At 37.4% G+C, this 19203-nt stretch overlaps 2 protein-coding genes across 2 annotated transcripts; one reads left to right on the forward strand and one right to left on the reverse strand.

Annotated features, from left to right (window-relative positions):
- Nucleotides 1–411: 411 nt before the first annotated feature.
- On the forward strand, nucleotides 412–3790 carry LOC133857821 (abscisic acid receptor PYL8). Its single transcript, XM_062293173.1, has 3 exons — nucleotides 412–805; nucleotides 1886–2101; nucleotides 3040–3790. Exons 1-3 carry the CDS (start codon nucleotides 662–664, stop codon nucleotides 3256–3258), a joined length of 579 nt encoding a protein of 192 aa, XP_062149157.1. The 5' UTR covers nucleotides 412–661; the 3' UTR covers nucleotides 3259–3790.
- An 884-nt stretch (nucleotides 3791–4674) lies between these two features.
- Nucleotides 4675–17706, reverse strand: LOC133857810 (ATP-dependent zinc metalloprotease FTSH 11, chloroplastic/mitochondrial). Its single transcript, XM_062293164.1, has 17 exons — nucleotides 16772–17706; nucleotides 15922–16075; nucleotides 14129–14221; nucleotides 13849–13934; nucleotides 13580–13703; nucleotides 12400–12519; nucleotides 11864–11914; nucleotides 11201–11262; nucleotides 9658–9715; nucleotides 8944–9069; nucleotides 8791–8871; nucleotides 8210–8339; nucleotides 7166–7314; nucleotides 6463–6744; nucleotides 6069–6158; nucleotides 5881–5934; nucleotides 4675–5080 (listed from the first exon to the last, which is right to left on the reverse strand). Exons 1-17 carry the CDS (start codon nucleotides 17515–17517, stop codon nucleotides 4925–4927), a joined length of 2562 nt encoding a protein of 853 aa, XP_062149148.1. The 5' UTR covers nucleotides 17518–17706; the 3' UTR covers nucleotides 4675–4924.
- Between the last annotated feature and the right edge of the window lie 1497 nt (nucleotides 17707–19203).

Here is a 19203-nt window from a genome sequence, read left to right on the forward strand (position 1 = left end):
TGAACTAGAAATGCACATCATCATAAATAGGTAATCACAACCATAGAGTTTCTACTCCTACAAAGTTGGATCCTATCATTATCACCTAATAAATAATCACACCCACATACTCATTTCGCGGCTCACCATAATAAATATCATCTAATTTTAGTCGTACTACGAAAATTACTGTTTCATTAGTGACTGTACACGTAAATAAAGTGCCAAAGCAAGGCTATTCCAGTAAAAAGCAGGATCGTAACAGCCAAACTACCAGAAACAGACAAAGATATGGCGGGATCGTAATTCCCAGCCAGACGAAGGGCGTTTATAGATCAAGAAAGAACAAATTTTTGTAACTTTTTATATAAAAAGAAAACAAAAATATTATTGGCAATTTGTTTATTTTATATTTCAGATAATAATAGGGAGGCTTGAGGTAGGTCTGCTATGGCGGTGTGAGTCTCATTCACGCTCTTCTTCTTCGTCTTCTTCAATTAGACCTTTATATATATATATATATATCTCTTAGAAGCTCTTGTCGGAGGCCCTCGTCTGCCGGCGATCGGAGCTCCGTTTTCCGGCCGAACGAGTCGATCTTTTGTGATGGTGCTTTGAGAGTGAGAGAAGCGAAGGCCGTGTTTGCTTTGGTTTGGTTAGATATTTTTGTGAACTGATCAAGATGAATGGGAATAACAATGGGATTGGAAATGGTGGATTCAGCGCCGTGGAGTCGGAGTACATTCGGAGGCACCATCGCCACGAGCCCGGTGAGAACCAGTGTAGCTCCGCGCTTGTCAAGCACATCAAAGCCCCTGTTCACCTTGTAATCTCTCTCTCTCTCTCTCTCTACACGCACACGCATATATGTGTAGATGTGAAAGTCAGTAAGTGTGTTTAGGTATAGGGGTATATATATGTGTGCGCGTGAGTGTGTATTGTGTATGTTTTTCTGGTTAGATTGGAGGATTGGCATGGAGGTTGAGTTGTTTGAGGAATTTGGAGGATCGGTGACTGAATTTGTGATTTTTGAAGTTAAGTTTTTTTTTTTTTTTTGGGGGGGGGGGGGGGGGGGTGGTAATTTTTCTAATGGTTGAGCGAGATTTTTGAGAGTGGTGGATCTCGATCTGTGATGTTTCTCGATTGCGTTTCTTGATGTTTCGACCTGATTTTGGTGGTTCTTTTGAGTTCGACTGTGATGTTACCCCTTACATCGACCGATCATTTGGACTCGTTCTTTGATTTTGATGGTTCTTTTGACAAAATCAAGGGAAGAGTTTCCGAGTTTCTGAAAGATGGCGAACTTAAAAGCTGCTTAAAAGTGTATTAGGCACAGTTTCTTGGACTACAAAGAGTGGTAAATCTGCTAAAAAGTGTTGATTTCTTTTTCTTAACGAATTGAAATTGTTTATATTGCCTTAATTGAGGCATTTGTCTCCTGGATTCTATGAATGGAAAATCTGAGTTTCATTATTTGAACTTGTTTCTGTAATTTCTTTTTTGCTTTTGAGGGTTTTGTAACTCTGAAATTCTTCAGTTTTTGATTTACTGGATTAGTATCTTTAGGTTACCCACGTTATTGTAATGGGCTGCAATGGGATATTTGGAAAGTTTTGCTAAAGGTTCTGTTTGGTTGCTGAGGAAATAGGTATAAAAAGAAAACATTGAGGGGAATATAGAAAGCCACTTAAAACACACCACGTTAGTCGGCGTGAAATGGGTGTGACAAACAGTATTACTCTTAGAAGAGTATATATAGAAGGGGATATTGATATCAATATTTTTCTGATGAAGAAAGGAGTTTTGTTCATAGAGCTTGAATGCTATTTTTTGTGGAAACTTGATGGTTGGAATGTTGTTGTTGAGTATGCTTATTCCGTTTCTGACATTTGCTTTGTTTCACCAGGTTTGGTCCTTGGTGAGAAGATTCGATCAGCCAGAGAAATACAAGCCATTTGTCAGCAGGTGTGTTGCGCAGGGGAGCCTTGAGATTGGAAGTCTCAGAGAAGTTGATGTTAAATCTGGGCTTCCTGCCACTACAAGTACAGAAAGATTGGAACTTCTTGATGATGATGAGCATATACTAAGCATGAGGATAATTGGAGGGGATCATAGACTTAGGGTATGGAATCTCTTTATTTTTCTGATTTAACCCGTTGTTCACCTTTTTTTTTTTTCCCAACAATAAAAATAAAACATGATCTTTTTCTTCACTTATAAGTCCCCATTCCAACCTTTCTTTTTGGCACTGTCTGAATTCAGTGGAATTTTCTGTTTATCAGCATTTTGGGTCCTCTTCTTGTGGTATTTTTTCCAACATGCAGTTGACCCAGGTGTTATATACAGCATTTTCATCGTGTCCATTTATTTGATCCCACTTGACGAGAGTTTTAGATACTTGCCAAAAAGAGGAGAGTTCTAGACGAAATTTGGACTACTGCGATACAAATCAAGTCCCTTGCATTCTTATGATTGATTAGAAGTATATAAAATGAGTGGTTGGGAAGATTTTAATTCATCTGGTTAGTTTTAAAAAGATTTGGGCTGTTGAAGAAATTTCTAATTATGAAAAATTGATACAGTTCTGCTGGTGATGGTATCAGCTTCTGAGTTAAGGAATTTCAATGGATTGTTTTTCTAAAGTATGCTCCTGCTACATAAAGAGGTCATGTTTTTTCCAGCTAAAGCTAAATTGGGCCTGAACTTGGATTTTCCAGGGCCTTCAGGCCGATTTGTGCACATGTGCATTTCATATTCTCTGGAAAAATGAAGAAGTTGCTCCAGCTTGGCAGAGTAGACCTCTTCCCAAGTTTCAAATCCCATTTTAATATTAACATGTTTCTTGGTTGCTTAGTTGCAACTGTACTGACATTATTTGTCTAGAATTCCATCATTCTGATCAAATCCAGGGCCTTGAAGTTTATATGCAGGATTTTAGTTGGACAAGTTAGAACCAGTTTGCTACTTTGCTTTCTTGCTCGATTTTCTAGTTCTTTTGTTATTATGCAATAAGCCTAAAGGCAGTCAACCTGTTAACTTTTCTTTGGTTGGTTCTTGCAGAACTACTCATCAATCATTTCCCTCCATCCGGAGATCATTGATGGAAGGCCAGGGACTCTGGTGATTGAGTCGTTTGTAGTAGATGTGCCTGAAGGAAACACGAAGGATGAGACTTGTTACTTTGTTCAGGCCTTGATCAGATGCAATCTCAAATCACTTGCTGACGTATCAGAACGGCGTGCGGTGCAGGATCGAACTGAACCCATTGATCGGATCTAAAAGTTGGGGTTGGGGATGTGGCGGAGGCTTGGACTGCCATGGATGAAGCTTCCGAGGCTTTCGTATCTCAGAGTCTTTGGGGACAGACTGGCAATTGTACTAGTTCCATCTTCAATACATACTCACGCACCTTCCTCTTGTTTTCTACGTTTTCTTCCTTTCAAAATTATATTCTGGATTTCGTATCTTTAGTAGGTCAACAACCACAGCGTTTTTATAAGAGTTCTAAAACTGTTCATGAATGAAAAAAGTTTTTTTAGAAAAAGGTGGGAAAGAAGATGGTCTGGTTTCTTCTTTCTGTTCTCCAGGATTGTGTCCGGCAGTGGTATGCTTTTATGGTTGTATATATGCGCTGGAAAGAGATGGTGTTTGTATATTTGGTTTTATGCTGAAGTAGTGGTTTCTGGTTGCATTTAATGGAATTCTGGCGAAAAGGTGACAGTGATCAAGATAGAGCCTCTTGTAATTGCTATTTGTTAGTACCATATTTATCTGTATTTAATGTTTCTTCTATCCATGATATGTTCAAAAAGATGATTGGGGGGAAGTAAGGCTTTTTAATCTTGAAATGGTAAAACTGCAGGAAATATGTTTGTGCTGTTCATAAGGTTTGCTACTTTCAACATTGCTATGTACGTTCCTGGTTTTCCACCAATCATGCGGAGAGCTTTGCAATGCAATCATCTTGTTTCCTAGCTGAAAACTGCTGCTGCTTTGGAGAAATTCTAGTCATTCTGCAATTATATTCATCTCCAGGAGGGGAAAATGCTTCTAAATATAAGCTGTTATGGCACCTCTATAGGACTTGTGCAACCTCAGTCGGTGGTCAAACCTTTGGGAATTCGAGAATAATTAGGGTGTCTGAACTCCAACTTTTAACGTACTTGGTAAGAGATCGGTTATTGTGAGTGAAGGTCGTTGATTCATTCGATTCTCCTCACCCGTTCTGTTGTGTTTATTCATCCATTTGGGGTGTTGGCTTTAATATAAAAATAGTTCGAAGAAAAACAGTTTTCATCTTCGAAAAAGGCAGAGTAATTTAACAAGTGAAATTGCCACATATAATACCATCAATGGGGTCATTAGCAAGTCCTTTCCTGTCACTGGGAAGTTCAGTTCGAAGTTATTATGCCTCGAAAATCTCCTGTAATTAGGCGTGCTTGAATTGGACTGCAATTCAGGCAATCAACAGGCGGTAGGGGGGGCGGGGGTGTTCTCTCCCCAGTTGTAAGGTGATATAATTCAAATGTTCCTGGTTAGTGGTATCCCTGCTGAGTGAGAGCTTTTCAACCATTGTACCTTGATGGCTTGATCTTTGTGCCATACAATAAAAGTTAGCAGCCAATAAATGGAAAGAATAGACCACGCTGAGCTGGAAATTCCAAAAAAAATATATATATATATAAAGAGCCTATATTCTCAAATAATGTATTTTCCTTCAAAATTCCACCCAAAATGGGGTAAAAGTTCAAACAATACAGGATTTCTCGAATAATACATGATGTCCACTATCTTTGTTGTTTGTTAGAGCAGAGGCCAGATCGTTGCTTCAGAGATGCTTCTGAATAGACTTGCATTAATACATCCTGTAAATAATCATCTGTGGTGCTTTAAATATACTGTACAGAGCCTCACTACAGTTTGGACAAGAAAAGGAGCCGACTTCTTAAGCCAATACAAGGTCCCCCTCTTCTTGTTGTTCTTCCTGTTGCTCCGGCAGCCGGCCTTCACGGTAAGGAAGAAGCGTGCGCTTTATTTCTTCAGCACCAAGTGTTTCATACTCTAAAAGTGCACTTGCCAGTGCATGCAATGCCTTCTCATGCTGAATCAAGTGTAGAAACAAAAGTTAGACAGTACTAGAGTTTGCTAATCCCAACCATGAGCGTTGGTCAAATCTGAGTATCAAGGTTCCCATATTTCAAGCACCAAAAGCTATGCTAGCCATAGAGGTTGTTATACTTGAGAAATTAGATTTGTAGCATTCATACGAATAATTGGTTCTTGCTTTCCTCGTAATCTGCTTGTATAAAATCAAATGAATGACCTTCATATATGCTGAGAACCAAAACTTTGCAGGGGAGAGGGGACAAACTATAATGGAGGTTAACTTTAGTACAGTCCTCAAGGTCATGCACAATGATGTAGATCATGTAATTTGGGGACTCAATACCAGTTTTCCTAGTCTACTAGGTTCCTTGGTCTAAAACTCATTTGGAACTCCAAATTCAAATAACAACATGCTAAATGCATATACCGGCACATTCTTTTTTTTCTTCATTATTTTGAATTGCTATGAACTGTATAAAGATCTGGACCTTTATTGTATTTGCATGTCTAAAAATTTAAAGAATCTTTCTTGATTTCTTGATTGAGCTTCACATTCCAAAAATACCTCTATTCTACCTAATAATTTTCAAGAATCATTATACTGTTATTAACATAAATTGTCATTCCCCCTCCCCCCTCCCCACCCCCGTGTAAATCTCATGTTCTAGTGAGACCCCTGTTAAAAATATTTATAATCAAGTAGTGCAATTAATTGGCCCCCTTTTTCTTTTCTAGTTTTGTCAATTTTCTAGGAAAATTGGGAACCTAAAAGCTAAAGAAATCTAATGGACAAACCTTCTTTAGCAAGGCTTTTACGCGATCATATGCTTCTCTTAGGAGTTTCACCACCTGCACAACCAATAAGAGAAATTAATAGAAGAAAATATACGTAGGAGATTTGGTTGTTTAACCTGAGGCAATGAAATTGTTGCGATGGAAATATCATTATTAAATCCCAGGAACCCAAGATTCCAGAACCATACTTCTGCGTCAATACGTGATTGCATTTCTGAACTTGGCCGCTCTTTGATGTGAACTGGACCAATTGCATCACTCATCCCACAATTTGATACCTAACATAGGAAAGATGCACACAGCACTAAGTGATTGAAATGAAGAATTCTCATGTTTAAAACAGACATAGAGGTCCAAGCCACAAAATATTTTGATTTATTCTTATTTACATAATCCCACACGTAAGTTGAAGGGAATTGAAAAGACAATAAACTCTAGTATAAATACCATTAGTATAGAACAGGAACTACTTTAACTATATTTATAATGGGAAACTATTATTGGTTCCATATAATATTGGAAATGATCCCCAATTCCTGGCAAATGTAGATTGTTCAAGTGATTAAAATGGAAAATATATACCATATAGTGGGCTAACTCTGTAGCTGTGTGAAGATCACTACTCGCTCCTGTTGTGACATGATCCTGACCAAAGATAAGCTCTTCTGCAACTCTTCCTCCCATACAAACATCAAGACGGGCTAATAACTGCTTCTTGCTAATTGATGTCTCATCACTCGAAGGAAGCTGGGTGACCATTCCTAAAGCAGATCCACGTGGCATAATCGTTGCCTTGTGTATTGGATGTGCGCCCTCTGTATTGAAGGCAACAATCGCATGGCCACTCTCATGGTATGCAGTGAGCTGAAAGAAATGTAAGGAATGTCAGGAAGTATTCCGTGCATATTTGGATTTTAAATAGATAATCCCTAGACAACTGTAAGAGTTTATTGTCCTGCAGATGCAATTCTCTACTTTGCGTGCTGCATGTGGACATCAAGGACCAAAGAAAAAAAATATTGGTCCCATATAAGATCTCTGGTCAAAAGTCAGCATTGGATCCTGACCACCTAATCTATTCACTTTTTGTGCATCATTCCACACTTTTTCCACACAGCAATTAGATGTTTGATATCATCAGCACAGCCTAATTGCAATATGTTCTGAAGATATTTCTATACCTGGACCTCATGTTTCAACCCCCCCAGCTCTGTGGGCCTATTTCCTCTCAAGCCCTCCTTATTTAGACCCTACCCTGGATTGCCTCATAAGATGATATGCATACCTTCTTTGACTCTTCTGATACGAACATTGTTCTCCGCTCTGTACCCATAATAATCCTGTCTTTTGCAAATTCCAGTTGAGAAGCTGTTAGCTTTTCTGCACCTTCAACAGCAGCTTTGATGGCAGCAATATTAACCAAGTTTGCAAGATCTGAAAAGGAAGACAAAAAGTGGGAAAGGTTAATTGGCAGTAAAATTGGAGTATTTCATGAAAAAAAAAAAAAAAAAAAAAAACTGTTTCATGAAGAACGAAACTAACATTTAATAGATGAAAAAAATTTCAAATTTAATACTTGGGTTTTCGCGTGATTTCAATTACTCTTGGGCTTCTCCAACAGACAATTAACTCCTTAGATTTTTCACATTTTTCAATTCACTCCTTCCATTAAAAACTGATTACATCATTAATGCCACGTAATCAATTTGCCACGTCACAAGGCTATATAAGTTCCACATGTTAAAAAAATTAAAATTTTATAATATTTAAGAAAAAATACAAAAAGAAAAACAAAAAACTGAGGGGTAGGTTGGGGGTGGTGGTCATACCACACCCCCAGGTGTTTGTGTGTGGGTGTGGGTGGGGGGAGTGGATTGGCTGAGCCACCCCCAAGGTGGGGGGGAGGTGGTCAGACCACCCCTTTTGGTATTTTCAAGGGATGGACCCCCCCCTCTTGGTATTTCAGAGAATGGTTCAGCCACCCCCCCACTTATGAGGCAGATCCGGCCACCACTAGGGGGCTTTTGGGTGGGCTGGCTCGGTTACCTCTTCACCACCCCTCTTAGTTTTTCATGCATTTTTCTTAAATACAATAAAAATTATTTTATCAGTGGTACTTATATGACCCTAGGATATGGCAAACGGATTTCGTGGCATTAATCCTGTTAATGCCATGGAATCAATTTTCAATGGAATGAATTGAATTGAAAAACGCAAAATATGTAAAGAGTGAATTCTTGATTTTAGAAACCCAGAGAATAAATTGAAATCTTGCAAAAACCCAGGAAGTCCGACCAAAATTCCCTCAGTAGAATGACGGGAAACTCGCCTGCCCCATTGAATCCTGGCGTACCACGAGCAATTGCTTTAACATCTACATTGTCAGCCAATGGTTTATCCTGTAGATAGAGCTCCAATATCTCTTGACGACCTCGTACATCTGGATTTGGAACAACAATCTAAAACATGTTTATTCGTTAAAGGTCTCTCTTTTGAAATACAGAAAAGTGGACAAATTTTATGGAACTATCAAAAATGAAACCAAATGTCAATCTTGAATGCTCATCGAAAAAGAACTAATTTAGTCCAGATACTAGAGTTAACTGGTGGCAAATCTAAAAGGTCAAAAGGTTTAGTGAAGAATTTACACAGAAAGAAAATTTCCGACCTAGTTAATATAGCAAGATATTGACAATTGATATTTCTTGTTCTCAAGATTTAGGGACTGATATAACCGCAAAAACCACAAACGTGAAGCAAATGTCTAGGACCAAAATTATCTTCTCAGAAGGGAAAAAACAAATCCACTAGTCGTTAGCCAGTGACAACTGATAAAAAAAAATGGCCCAATTTTCAAAACTCAAAATAATATCAAAATATAACATGGTAGTCCATAGAGAGAGAACTTACATGCCTATCAAATCTACCAGGCCTTGTTAAAGCTGGATCAAGAATATCAGGCAAGTTTGTTGCAGCCATTAAAATTATTCCCTACAGAAAAACGTCATAAGTATTCAGAAACACAGGAAGAAACTCACCAGACTTCAACATGTTTAGACGTACCTCATTCTGTTCAAAGCCATCCATTTCGACAAGTAGCTGATGCAATGTTTTCTTTGTATGGCCTTCCCATTGTTTTCTTGTGGATCCAACAGCATCTATTTCATCGATGAAAATTATACAAGGAGCCTATAAAGGAAACAACACAAATGACATGATCAGAAACATAATACTAAAGCATCACACATTATTTGCCTCTCAGTGTAATAACTTACCCCAATAAATTACTAAAGCCTATGATATTTGACAATTAAAAACAAAATAGATGCTATAATAACAACAGAATGCTACAATACAAGCTGCATACAGATTTGCTCCCTCAATTTAAGTTGGTTTCAGTTTGTCGTTGTAATTTTAGTTCTTAGTATGTAAATCTCCCAGTATTATTTGTGCCACAGTTTTTTTCCTTCTGGTTAGGTTGTTTCTCTTATATACTTCCTATGTAATTAGGTTGCGCCCTTACACTTTTTAATGAAATTAATTTACTAATAAAAAAAAATATTATTTGTGCCACAGGGTCATTGACTACCCTTTGAAATGAAAAATATACATATTTATCTTCGTTTATATATCAGGAGTTCTGGATGTTTATAAAATCATCAACCACACCCCCCCCCCCCCCCCCCCTCAAAAAAAAAAGTGAGTAGGAAGTGCATGCACGCACACACCCACGCATGCAGTCATCAGTAACCAAAGAATTCCTCCAAAACAACAAACCTTTTTCTTAGCAGCTTGGAATAAGGATCTTACGCGCCGGGCACCAACACCAACGAACCTGCCATATACATGAAGTAGTATGAAATTAGCATCCCTACATCTAGACCATCATTCAAGTGATTTCAAGACCTGAGCAATATCAGTTTATTCCAAAGGATACCCACAGAACTCCACCCCTCAGATAAAAAGTTTTAATGTAAAAAGAAAAATATCCAAACCAGTACATCACAGTAGAATATAGACATGACGAATTATTAATACCTACTTGTTCAGTTTCCAGTACAATCTTTCCAATACCAAAAGAAAGTTGAAAGGGAAACTTAATGGCCAGAAGAGTTTACTAGTATCACAAGAGGGTTTGTAAGCCAGAGTAACAGAGTATGAGCCCAAAACAAAAATGAAGTTATAATATAGATTTAAAGTTATCCCTTTCGCAAGTAAAACTTTAGAAGGAGCATGTGATTGTAGCCCAATCATGAAAGCACTCAAGAGTAACGCAGGGCCCAAACCATATTTCATATTTTAGGTCTGCAAACAACGATAGGCAGAAAAGAAGATGGACGGTCCCCTTATGGTGATAAGAGGGACATGTATTACACAGATGGAATTTTAAATGTGCCACAAAGATGAAGAGAAGCTGGAATTTTAAATGTGCCACAAAGATGAAGAGAAGCAAGTATCCCTTTCAGTGCAAATGAGAGATTTACTCAGAAAGGGCTAAGATTCTACAAGAAATAAAGAGAGAGGAGAGGACCAACCAAAAAAAGGCGGGAATGCTCTTGTGGACAGCAGTGACTTGTGCAGGAGAAAGTGAGATTCAACCAATAAAAGCCCTCCCTTCTTTAAATTACTCAAACAAAGAAGGCATGTCCACGGAAAAGGGCATCATGATTCATCCTAGAAGACAAATAAACTACAAAAGGAAAACAGGAAATCTATTGCCCCATCAACTGAGTTGCCACAGACATTAGTTTTCATCAAAATAAATAAAAATCGCAAGGTGGTACAAGTACTAAGTGAACAACTCCATTATCTCATTATGTGTCAAGAGTTTGTTAAATACAAACTTTTTTGATAAGTTTTGTTAAATACAAACTAAAGTGGTAAAGTGTGTTTTATAAACTGGTGGTTTATAATATACAAAAGAAACCAATTTATCCCATCTAAACATAATCTAATGATATCTCCCACTGATCCAATTCTTGATCTGAACAAACTGTAACACATCAGGCCTGATCATTCAACCAACAAGGAGTACCTCTCTTGAGTCGGCAGTATGAGCATTGGCACAGAGTTAATTCATGTGACTGGTCTAGATATGATGAGAGATACTCTAAAATTGATGAAGCAAAAGAAAACAACATGGGGGTAGTAAAGTGAATGAACGATATATATTAAATCGGTAAAAGGAGATGCACCGATTTGTTGCATCTTATCCCCAAAGAAAAATCGGCATTATAAATTAAAGACAAAATGAAAATACATCAACATGTGTAGTATATCTAAAGTTATCCAATTTTATGGACAGTAAAAAATGGCTTACATTTCCTCAAATTCAGATCCTGCTCTATAGAAAAAAGGTACCCCAGCTTCTCCAGCAATGGCCTTCAAGGTTTCAGAGAAAGCAAACAGTTATCAGGAAAAATTACAAAAGATCACTAGATTGGATTAAAAGCATTAATATCAGGAAATATGAACATATTTTGCACATAAAAGAACAAACATACAAATGGAAGATGTCATGCAACGCATATACACATGCAAGAAATTCAATATAAATGATTGTGAACTCATCATCACAAACTAGAGAAAGACTAGTAACCATTCAAACTCAGAGACACATACTCCGTGGAAAAATAAAGAAAGTCAGCATGTATAAGCCTATTATAAAGCAAAGCCCATTATCCTTCCTCCGCCCTAACAGGCATCAACAATCTGCCATTCAGTATAAGTCCATGTATATAAGATTGATGCAGATACCATTACAACAAGGGAATGAGACTACTACTTTGGTTTAAGAAGGAACCAAATTAGAGTACTAGCTTTAACACACCATTTGGAACCCCCCCCCCCCCTCTTATCCTAAAAGAAATTTCAATGGCCAAGTTCATCTACAGATGGAAAAAATCCCTATCACAGAATTAAACACCAATTGCAGGAATGAACAAAAAAAGAAAAAAAAGAAGAAAAAAAAGAAACACCTTACCTTGGCAAGTAGAGTTTTTCCAGTTCCAGGTGCTCCTGTCAAAAGAATTCCCTGCAAATATGTACGTGTCAGGCTCTATAATGTACAAATAACCAAAAACAGATGAGCAAAAAATCCAAATTACAAATATATGAAATCAGAAAGACATTATCACTCATTGCATACCATTAAACAAAAAACACAAGGAAAGCCATAACAACAAGAATTATCATTAAATATGGGGAACAACCAATCTAGAGGACAACGACTATGGAATCTAACCAAGAAGGTTGAAGTCATTTAATCTCATAAGCATGTCATACTCTAGCGCATAAAAAATTTCATGCTTAACTAATAAAATCATAATCTATTGTATACTTATACACTACATGATCCATTAAAGTAGAATAACATGTTACAGTTCATACACAGCAAGGAACACCTGAAGCCTTTTTAATGAGCATGCTGATATCTGAAACATATCAAGTACAATATGCACAAAAAAGGAATTTCAAGGAAAGATACTAGTAATCCAAATAAAAATATCTTGACCGAACCTTTGGCAACTTCCCCCCAAGGCGAGTAAATTTAGATGGGTTTTTTAGATACTCCACTACTTCCTCAAGCTCCTGCTTTGCATCATCACAACCTTTGACATCCTTAAATGTTTTAACATTCTGTGAGAAAACAAATTAGTCAGGAAGATTACACAGTATGCTTCAAATCAACATCTGGTACATGTAACAGATGAAACTCAAAAATTTCTTGGAAACTCCCATAAAATATTTAGAAAACAAAGCAAAAACACCTTTATCTAAACTATTATTAGCAGATGTTACGTAACATCACATCCGCGCCGCTTTAACTTTCAGTTAAACATGGAAACTAGAACTACCAATAAACAAGAAAGTCTCCTTTATTATTAACCTGTTTTAGTTAAAAATTTCAAACAACATTTCTAGTACTAGTCCAGATTTCCAACATTTGTTCTTCAAGTGTTCAATGTAAAAGTTCATTGGGCCTTATTCACTCTCAAAAAACGCCTTGAGAGAGGAGGGGACACCATGGCTTATAAAGTTCCCAGGTCATGTATCTCTTGGCGATGTGAGACACTTTAATACGCCTCCTCACGTGTGGCAATTTTTGACCAAATACGTGTTCAACATCGGGAGGGAAAGGCCCATCATCGTCCAAGGAACCTGGCTCTAATACCATGTAAAAGTTCATTGGGCTTTACTTATTCTCAAAAGACGCCTTGAGAGAGGAGGGACACCATGGCTTATAAAGTTCCCAGGTCATGTATCTCTTGACGATGTGGGACACTTTAACATTCAAAACTAAAGTTTTTAATTTTCTTCTACCTATCCACTGGCTGGCTACGGAAACACAGTCCAACCCCCTCTTAGGAAACAAAGGTGGATATCCAACTATAACGATCCAAGGAAAAGCGCTAGCCACATTTGTGCTATCACCCCAAAATGACTAATCAATTTAGAACTTCTCTAAAATCTTTTATAAGTCCAGTTTGACCTAATAACTAGGCAATGTGGGACTTAGCACTCATGACTATCTTTATAAACCATCTACTATATGAGCTACTCCTTATCTTTCCTATATGAGACCGGGGTGTTACAACAACCTCAAAGAAAAAGAAGAAGAAAAAAACAGCCATTTCACAAAACTGTAGCAACTTCTTAAAAGGTCGCCAATACTGATTGTCAAATACCAAATATCTACCTTCTCTGGCATAACATCTCTATTTAGCTCCTTCGGGGCATAGGAAGAACTTGGTCCAACGCCTGATGTTCCTATACCACCCAAGCTCCCTATGTACTTTTGAAGTGCAGCAGCACCCATCAACCTAAAAAAAGAAAAAGAAAAAGAAAAGGGCATATTGTGAGTGAATACAACTCAGGGATACAGGCATGCACTATAGAGCATGTAAGCATGTGTGGGTGAAGAGAGAGAGAGAGAGAGAGAGAGAGAGAGGAACAGAATGTTAATACCATACTAATCCAACAGCTACAGTAAACAAGATAGTTGAGATAAGCTCTTGCGCGAATCGTGATTTGTTTGACACTTTCTGTTCGACCTAATAGAAAAACCAGTCTTATTATGTTGTATTTTTTTTGGGGGAAAAAACAATGGAAAATAACTATCTACATAGAAAGCAAAGGAAAAATTTTAATCTTCCACCATACAATCAAAGTTTTATGCCAAAAGCAGACAATTTTGACCACATCCTTCTGCCAATATATGGCACAAACATTTTGTATTAAAACTCACCATCACGACATGCAACGGTTGCTTCTCAGATATGCCAGGGTTCAGAAAGGGCTCATCTGAGTTACCTGATGCACGCTGCTTTAACTCTTGCAACTACATACAAAAAACTAACCATCAGTTAAATAAAACTAACACATCAGAAATTAACATGAAAATAGGATAAAGGGAAGCAAGATTTAGGCAACATGGGAGTGTCAAAAGAATGTAAAAGTATCAGCCCACAAATGATGCAAAGCTGAATAACTTGAAAGGACTGCAGCTGCTCTTTTCCTCGATGTTCTTATAAGAAAATCCTTCAATTATGCAAGAGCATGGCTAATTACATCTATGTAGCAAAGCATGAATAAAAAATAAGCCAACTTCCAATTGAGTTTCCTTAAATACATGACAAGGTATCTCAAAGCACACGTACCATGGTAATTAGCAAATTATTAAAATTACATAATGAAACAAAAAGTGCCTTCATTTCTCTGCATTAACATTATAAAAAATTGAGAAAACCACTATATTTTCACCAATGCATAAAAGGTATGTCTTCTTTAGAGCAAAAGAAGGAAAGAAGAGGAGGAAAAGCAAGGGGGGGAGGGGGAGGAGAGAGAATGAATAGTGCTCTAATTTCATTATATATAAATTTGTATCCAAATTTGCTGCAACTATCCTCATATCAAATCTCTGAAACGAGGAAAGAAAAAAAAATCATGGGGATGACTTTCAAACTCGAAATATTGATAAAAACTGATATCTAAAAGAAGAATGACTGCTATATGGAATATTTCAACTAAAGACAAACATATGGTGGGTTTTGTAAAAGAAAAGTTTGACAGGTTTTATTCACTAAAGGGTCTCAACTAAATATCCATTTGATAAATGTCACCTATATCCATCTGGTATAAGAGAGCAAGCAAAACAAGTAGAGTTTTCCAATCATGACAGGCTTGCATCCATGATTGGTATTGAGCCATTCAACACTCTTCATTATCCTTCTTTTTTTTTTTATATTTGGCTATATGCTACATCAAAGGCATCACATATTTAACACATCAAATGACTGAATGCCATGTCGCAAACTCTTCAAATTATTTTTCAAGCAACCACTCATGTTGAGCGTAGCACTTTGGTAAGATAAGTGTTAAGAGTCCCACATTGCCAAAGTATACTTGGGTTGTGAGCTTTATAAGCCTTGAGCAAATCTCTTCTCTCAAGGTGCCTTTTGTGGAAGAGTAAGGCTCAATGGACTTTATCATGGTATCAGAGCTTCAGGGCCTTGGACAATGTTGGGCCTTCCCTCCCGTTGTACACGTGTTTGGACAATAGTACCACACGTGAGGGGGCGTGTTAAGAGTCCCACATTGCCAAGGTATACTTGGGTTGTGAGCTTTATAAGCCTTGAGCAAATCTCTTCTCTCAAGGTGCCTTTTGTGGAAGAGTAAGGCTCAATGGACTTTATCAATAAGTGTGATAGAAAGGTGAAATTCTTAGATAACTGTAAGAGATATTCAATCTACATTTTTTTATTTTGTAGAACTCAGTAGATACCAATCCATACACACACACACACACACATATATATAAATGCATGAATTTCCCGATTGGTCCAATCGCATTTTATTATGTATTACAACACGTTGGTTGATTTAAAGTCATACCAAAGATATGGACATTTAGAAGAAAACAAGACAAGATAAAAACAACCAAAGACTGTGTCTAGAACCAATTAAGTACCAAAATGTCCAAAACAAGATAATGTGAATGCTAGTCCAAGGGTAATCAAAGACATGCAGCAGCTTGATTACCAATGTAGGAAGACTAGAAGGCTTCCCAGTCTCCTCATCTGGAAGATATTCAGCAATAGCATTGGTGACCACAAGAGCTCGAAGATATTCTGCAACTCCTCTACTGTCTACTGCATGATCCCTTTGTTCAAATCGTTTGATGACAGACTCTGGACTGAAAAATTGAGAAGAAAAAAATTGCAAACGAATTTTTTTTCTTACATTAAAAAAATGCTACAAAATAATAATAATAAAAAAAAAATGCCCTTGTATTCGTGCTTGGAACTATATTAAACCCCCACTGATTCTGACCTTAGTGCGATCTAGTACTTTTGAATTATATGTCCTCCATATGCTTGTCGTGCATGCTAAATTTGACATTGATCTTATACCATTTACTATCCAGTCTAAAACTCATATGCTGAAATATTTTTTTAACAAAAAAATCATAATTTTGAACATTTTTTAGATGAGGTAATTCTCAATTTCCAATTATCCTGGGTTAGTAAAATATTGATCCTATGATAAGTTATCAAGTGGTGTAACATTGTAAAAGAGTACGGTCTGTGAAAGCTGTTAAATCTTCATCTTTTTCTCACTTCCTCCATATTCTCAGCAACAAAGTACAACAGAAACATAGAAACGCTTACAACCTTATAAAACTAACATTTTGACTCCCACACTTGCTATAAACTTGCTCAGCAGACACTAACCCAACTATATGCTGTACTTGAACTAAATCTTCCATTCCCCAGAAAAGAAACAACAAGAAACATAAACTTCACAAACCACAACTCCATTCCCTTCCATTATTTTCCAGCAGCCAACAGATGATAACACATTAAAAAAGCACAAAACTCAATCACCTAACCTGTGTTTATTGAGCTCGGTCAGCAGAGCACTCTGCTTCGCCACGTCTTTCGGGTTGGCATCCGCCTCCGCAATCAACCTCTCCAACCGCTTTTCCTGCCTCCAAAAGGGCCACCAACTCAACCATTCCCACTCCAAGACCTTCTCAAATCCTTTTTTCACCCTTACCCACATCCCCATCAAGAACACCATAAAAGGTATTCTATTCTTTATCTCACTCAAACTCCCACCCTTTCCTTCACTTTCACTCAAATTCTCACCCTTTCCGTCACTTTCTTCCACTTTCCCACTCTTTCCCTCACTACCCACTTCCCCATTCCCTAAACCCACCTCTCCAAACTCACTCTTCACCTCAATCTCCGAACTCCCACCGCCCAATTCATCAACTTTCGAGTTTCCAAAGTCGGAAACCGTACTATTCCCATTGAAACTCGAACTCCCACCACCAAAATCCTTGAAATTCAAATCTTTGGAATCGGAAACCGAATTCGTATCAGAAAAATCCAATCTTTCGGAATCGAAATCCGCACTTTCGGGGCGTAATGTGCAAGGAACCGATAGAGTCCGGGGACAGAATCGGGATATATGGAAAGTTGAGGAAGTGAACGTAGAGAGAGAGAGGGGATTGAAAGAGAGAGAAGAAGAATTAGAAGAACAGCGAGGAAGATGAAAACGTTTGGAAGAAGAAGAAGAAGAGGGTGAAAGCGAGGGTTTGCAGAGAAGAAACGCTTGCAGAGTAGTGGTCATTGCTGCTGGGGATTATCACACAATCGCTCTGTTTCAGCTGCACTCTCCCTCGCCGAGTGAGAGAGGGAGAGAGGGAGAGAGATTGAGAGCCACAGAGATTTTTGGGTCAGAGAGAGGGAGAGCCTTATCTTTGGGATTGAAATTGGCGCCGGCTTTGGTTGTGATGGTAATGACTGTTGTGAAGTCTTCAACTCCCAGGGTGTGTTTGTTTTGTTTTGGTAATTGTTTAGGGCCAAAGAAGAGCTTAACAAATAAATAAATAATAGAGTTAAATATATATTTCATCCCGAGTTTTGATAATTTTATTTTTTAATCTCTGAGTTTCAATACACATCATAGATGATACCTCAATTTTGAAAAAAGACTGAATTGATACCTCAGTCAAGTTTTTCGTCCAAAAACTAACGACTCGCCAGAGTTAGAAACGTGGCATTATTTAAAAAAATTAAAAATTTATTAAAAAATAATAAAATTGAAAAAAATAAATTGAAAAGGAGCCATCCCCTTTTTTCATTTTTTTAAAATTTTTTAATATATTTTTTAAAGATTTTTAATTTTTATATATAGTGACATGTGTCAACCTCAAAGGTTGACACGTGGCAGACCGTTAGTTTTTAGACGAAAAATTTAACTGAGGTACTAATTTGGTCTTTTCCTAAAATTGAGGTACTATTTGTTATGCGAATTAAAACTCAGGGAATAAAAAATAAAGTTGTCAAAATTCAGAGATAAAAAAGGTGTTTAAAACTCTAAATAATAACTCGTGAAAGATTATAATCACCATTTTTTGTCTCTGACATCAAGATTCTCTCTAGACTTCAGTTGATTTTGTCTGTCTTTAAATGGCATCAGATCAATCAACCGGAGAAGAGCCGGTCCTTAATACACAGAAATACTTTTGTAATTTCACATGAAATGCCCCTATATATAAAGAACCGACTCTTCTCCAGTTCATCTCAACTAGAGTGTAACCTAATCTCTTTAAGTGGGACTTGGAGAAACTATTATTTTTAGGCAAATGGGAGAGAGAGTACAATAACTCTATTCCGACGTGAACATAGTAGCATCCCGAAGCACCCTTAACCTCAACCCTATCAAGGAAAATAATTAGAAACCAATTATGAGATTAATGTGCATGAATGTAGCCCTCTTAACAAGGAGCCTCCAACTCAAATCGTTGGAGTTAACATCTTTTCTTGAGGCTAAAAGAGAGAGAGAGAGAGAGAGAAGGCATATCACTTGCCTTGTACCAAATGTTTTACAAGTTCGAAAATTTTGATTCTTTTGAGTAAAATTTGAATATAATTATCCAGATCACCTCCCTTCATTCTTCGTACCCAAGTACGAAAGCCTCATCGCAAGCTATTAAAAATAATTGTCCTATGAATGGGCTAATGGAAAACAACAAGAAGAAGCCGAAGAATATGCTTCTCTCAAATAAACATTGCCCACATGAAAAATGCAAGGTGGGCTACAGACATGATTCATCTGATCCTACAAGATAGCAATATCAAATCTGTAACCCTTATCCCTAATTATGTCCAGAAGAAAACATCATTACCACCAAATTTGTGAAGTGATGGTGTTCCAGTGCCGGGCTGAGCACATATCGTAGCCGATCCCCCACAGTAAGGAGTAAACTAGCATTATACTCGGTATTGAACACTAATTGTTAATGGTGAAAGA

Source organism: Alnus glutinosa, chromosome 1 (assembly GCF_958979055.1).
Source record: "Alnus glutinosa chromosome 1, dhAlnGlut1.1, whole genome shotgun sequence".
In the NCBI taxonomy this organism is placed as follows: domain Eukaryota; kingdom Viridiplantae; phylum Streptophyta; class Magnoliopsida; order Fagales; family Betulaceae; genus Alnus; species Alnus glutinosa.

Excerpts from the sequence above, each read along its gene's own strand:
- LOC133857821 (XM_062293173.1), top strand. The coding sequence starts at position 662 with ATGAATGGGAATAACAATGGGATTGGAAATGGTGGATTCAGCGCCGTG. Across the intron at positions 806-1,885 it reads TCAAAGCCCCTGTTCACCTT|GTTTGGTCCTTGGTGAGAAG; the intron begins GTAATCTCTCTC and ends TTGTTTCACCAG. Across the intron at positions 2,102-3,039 it reads GAGGGGATCATAGACTTAGG|AACTACTCATCAATCATTTC; the intron begins GTATGGAATCTC and ends TGGTTCTTGCAG.
- LOC133857810 (XM_062293164.1), bottom strand. The coding sequence starts at position 17,517 with ATGACCACTACTCTGCAAGCGTTTCTTCTCTGCAAACCCTCGCTTTCA. Across the intron at positions 16,076-16,771 it reads ACCGAGCTCAATAAACACAG|TCCAGAGTCTGTCATCAAAC; the intron begins GTTAGGTGATTG and ends TCAATTTTTCAG. Across the intron at positions 13,704-13,848 it reads GTAGCTGTTGGATTAGTATG|GTTGATGGGTGCTGCTGCAC; the intron begins GTATTAACATTC and ends TTCTTTTTTTAG.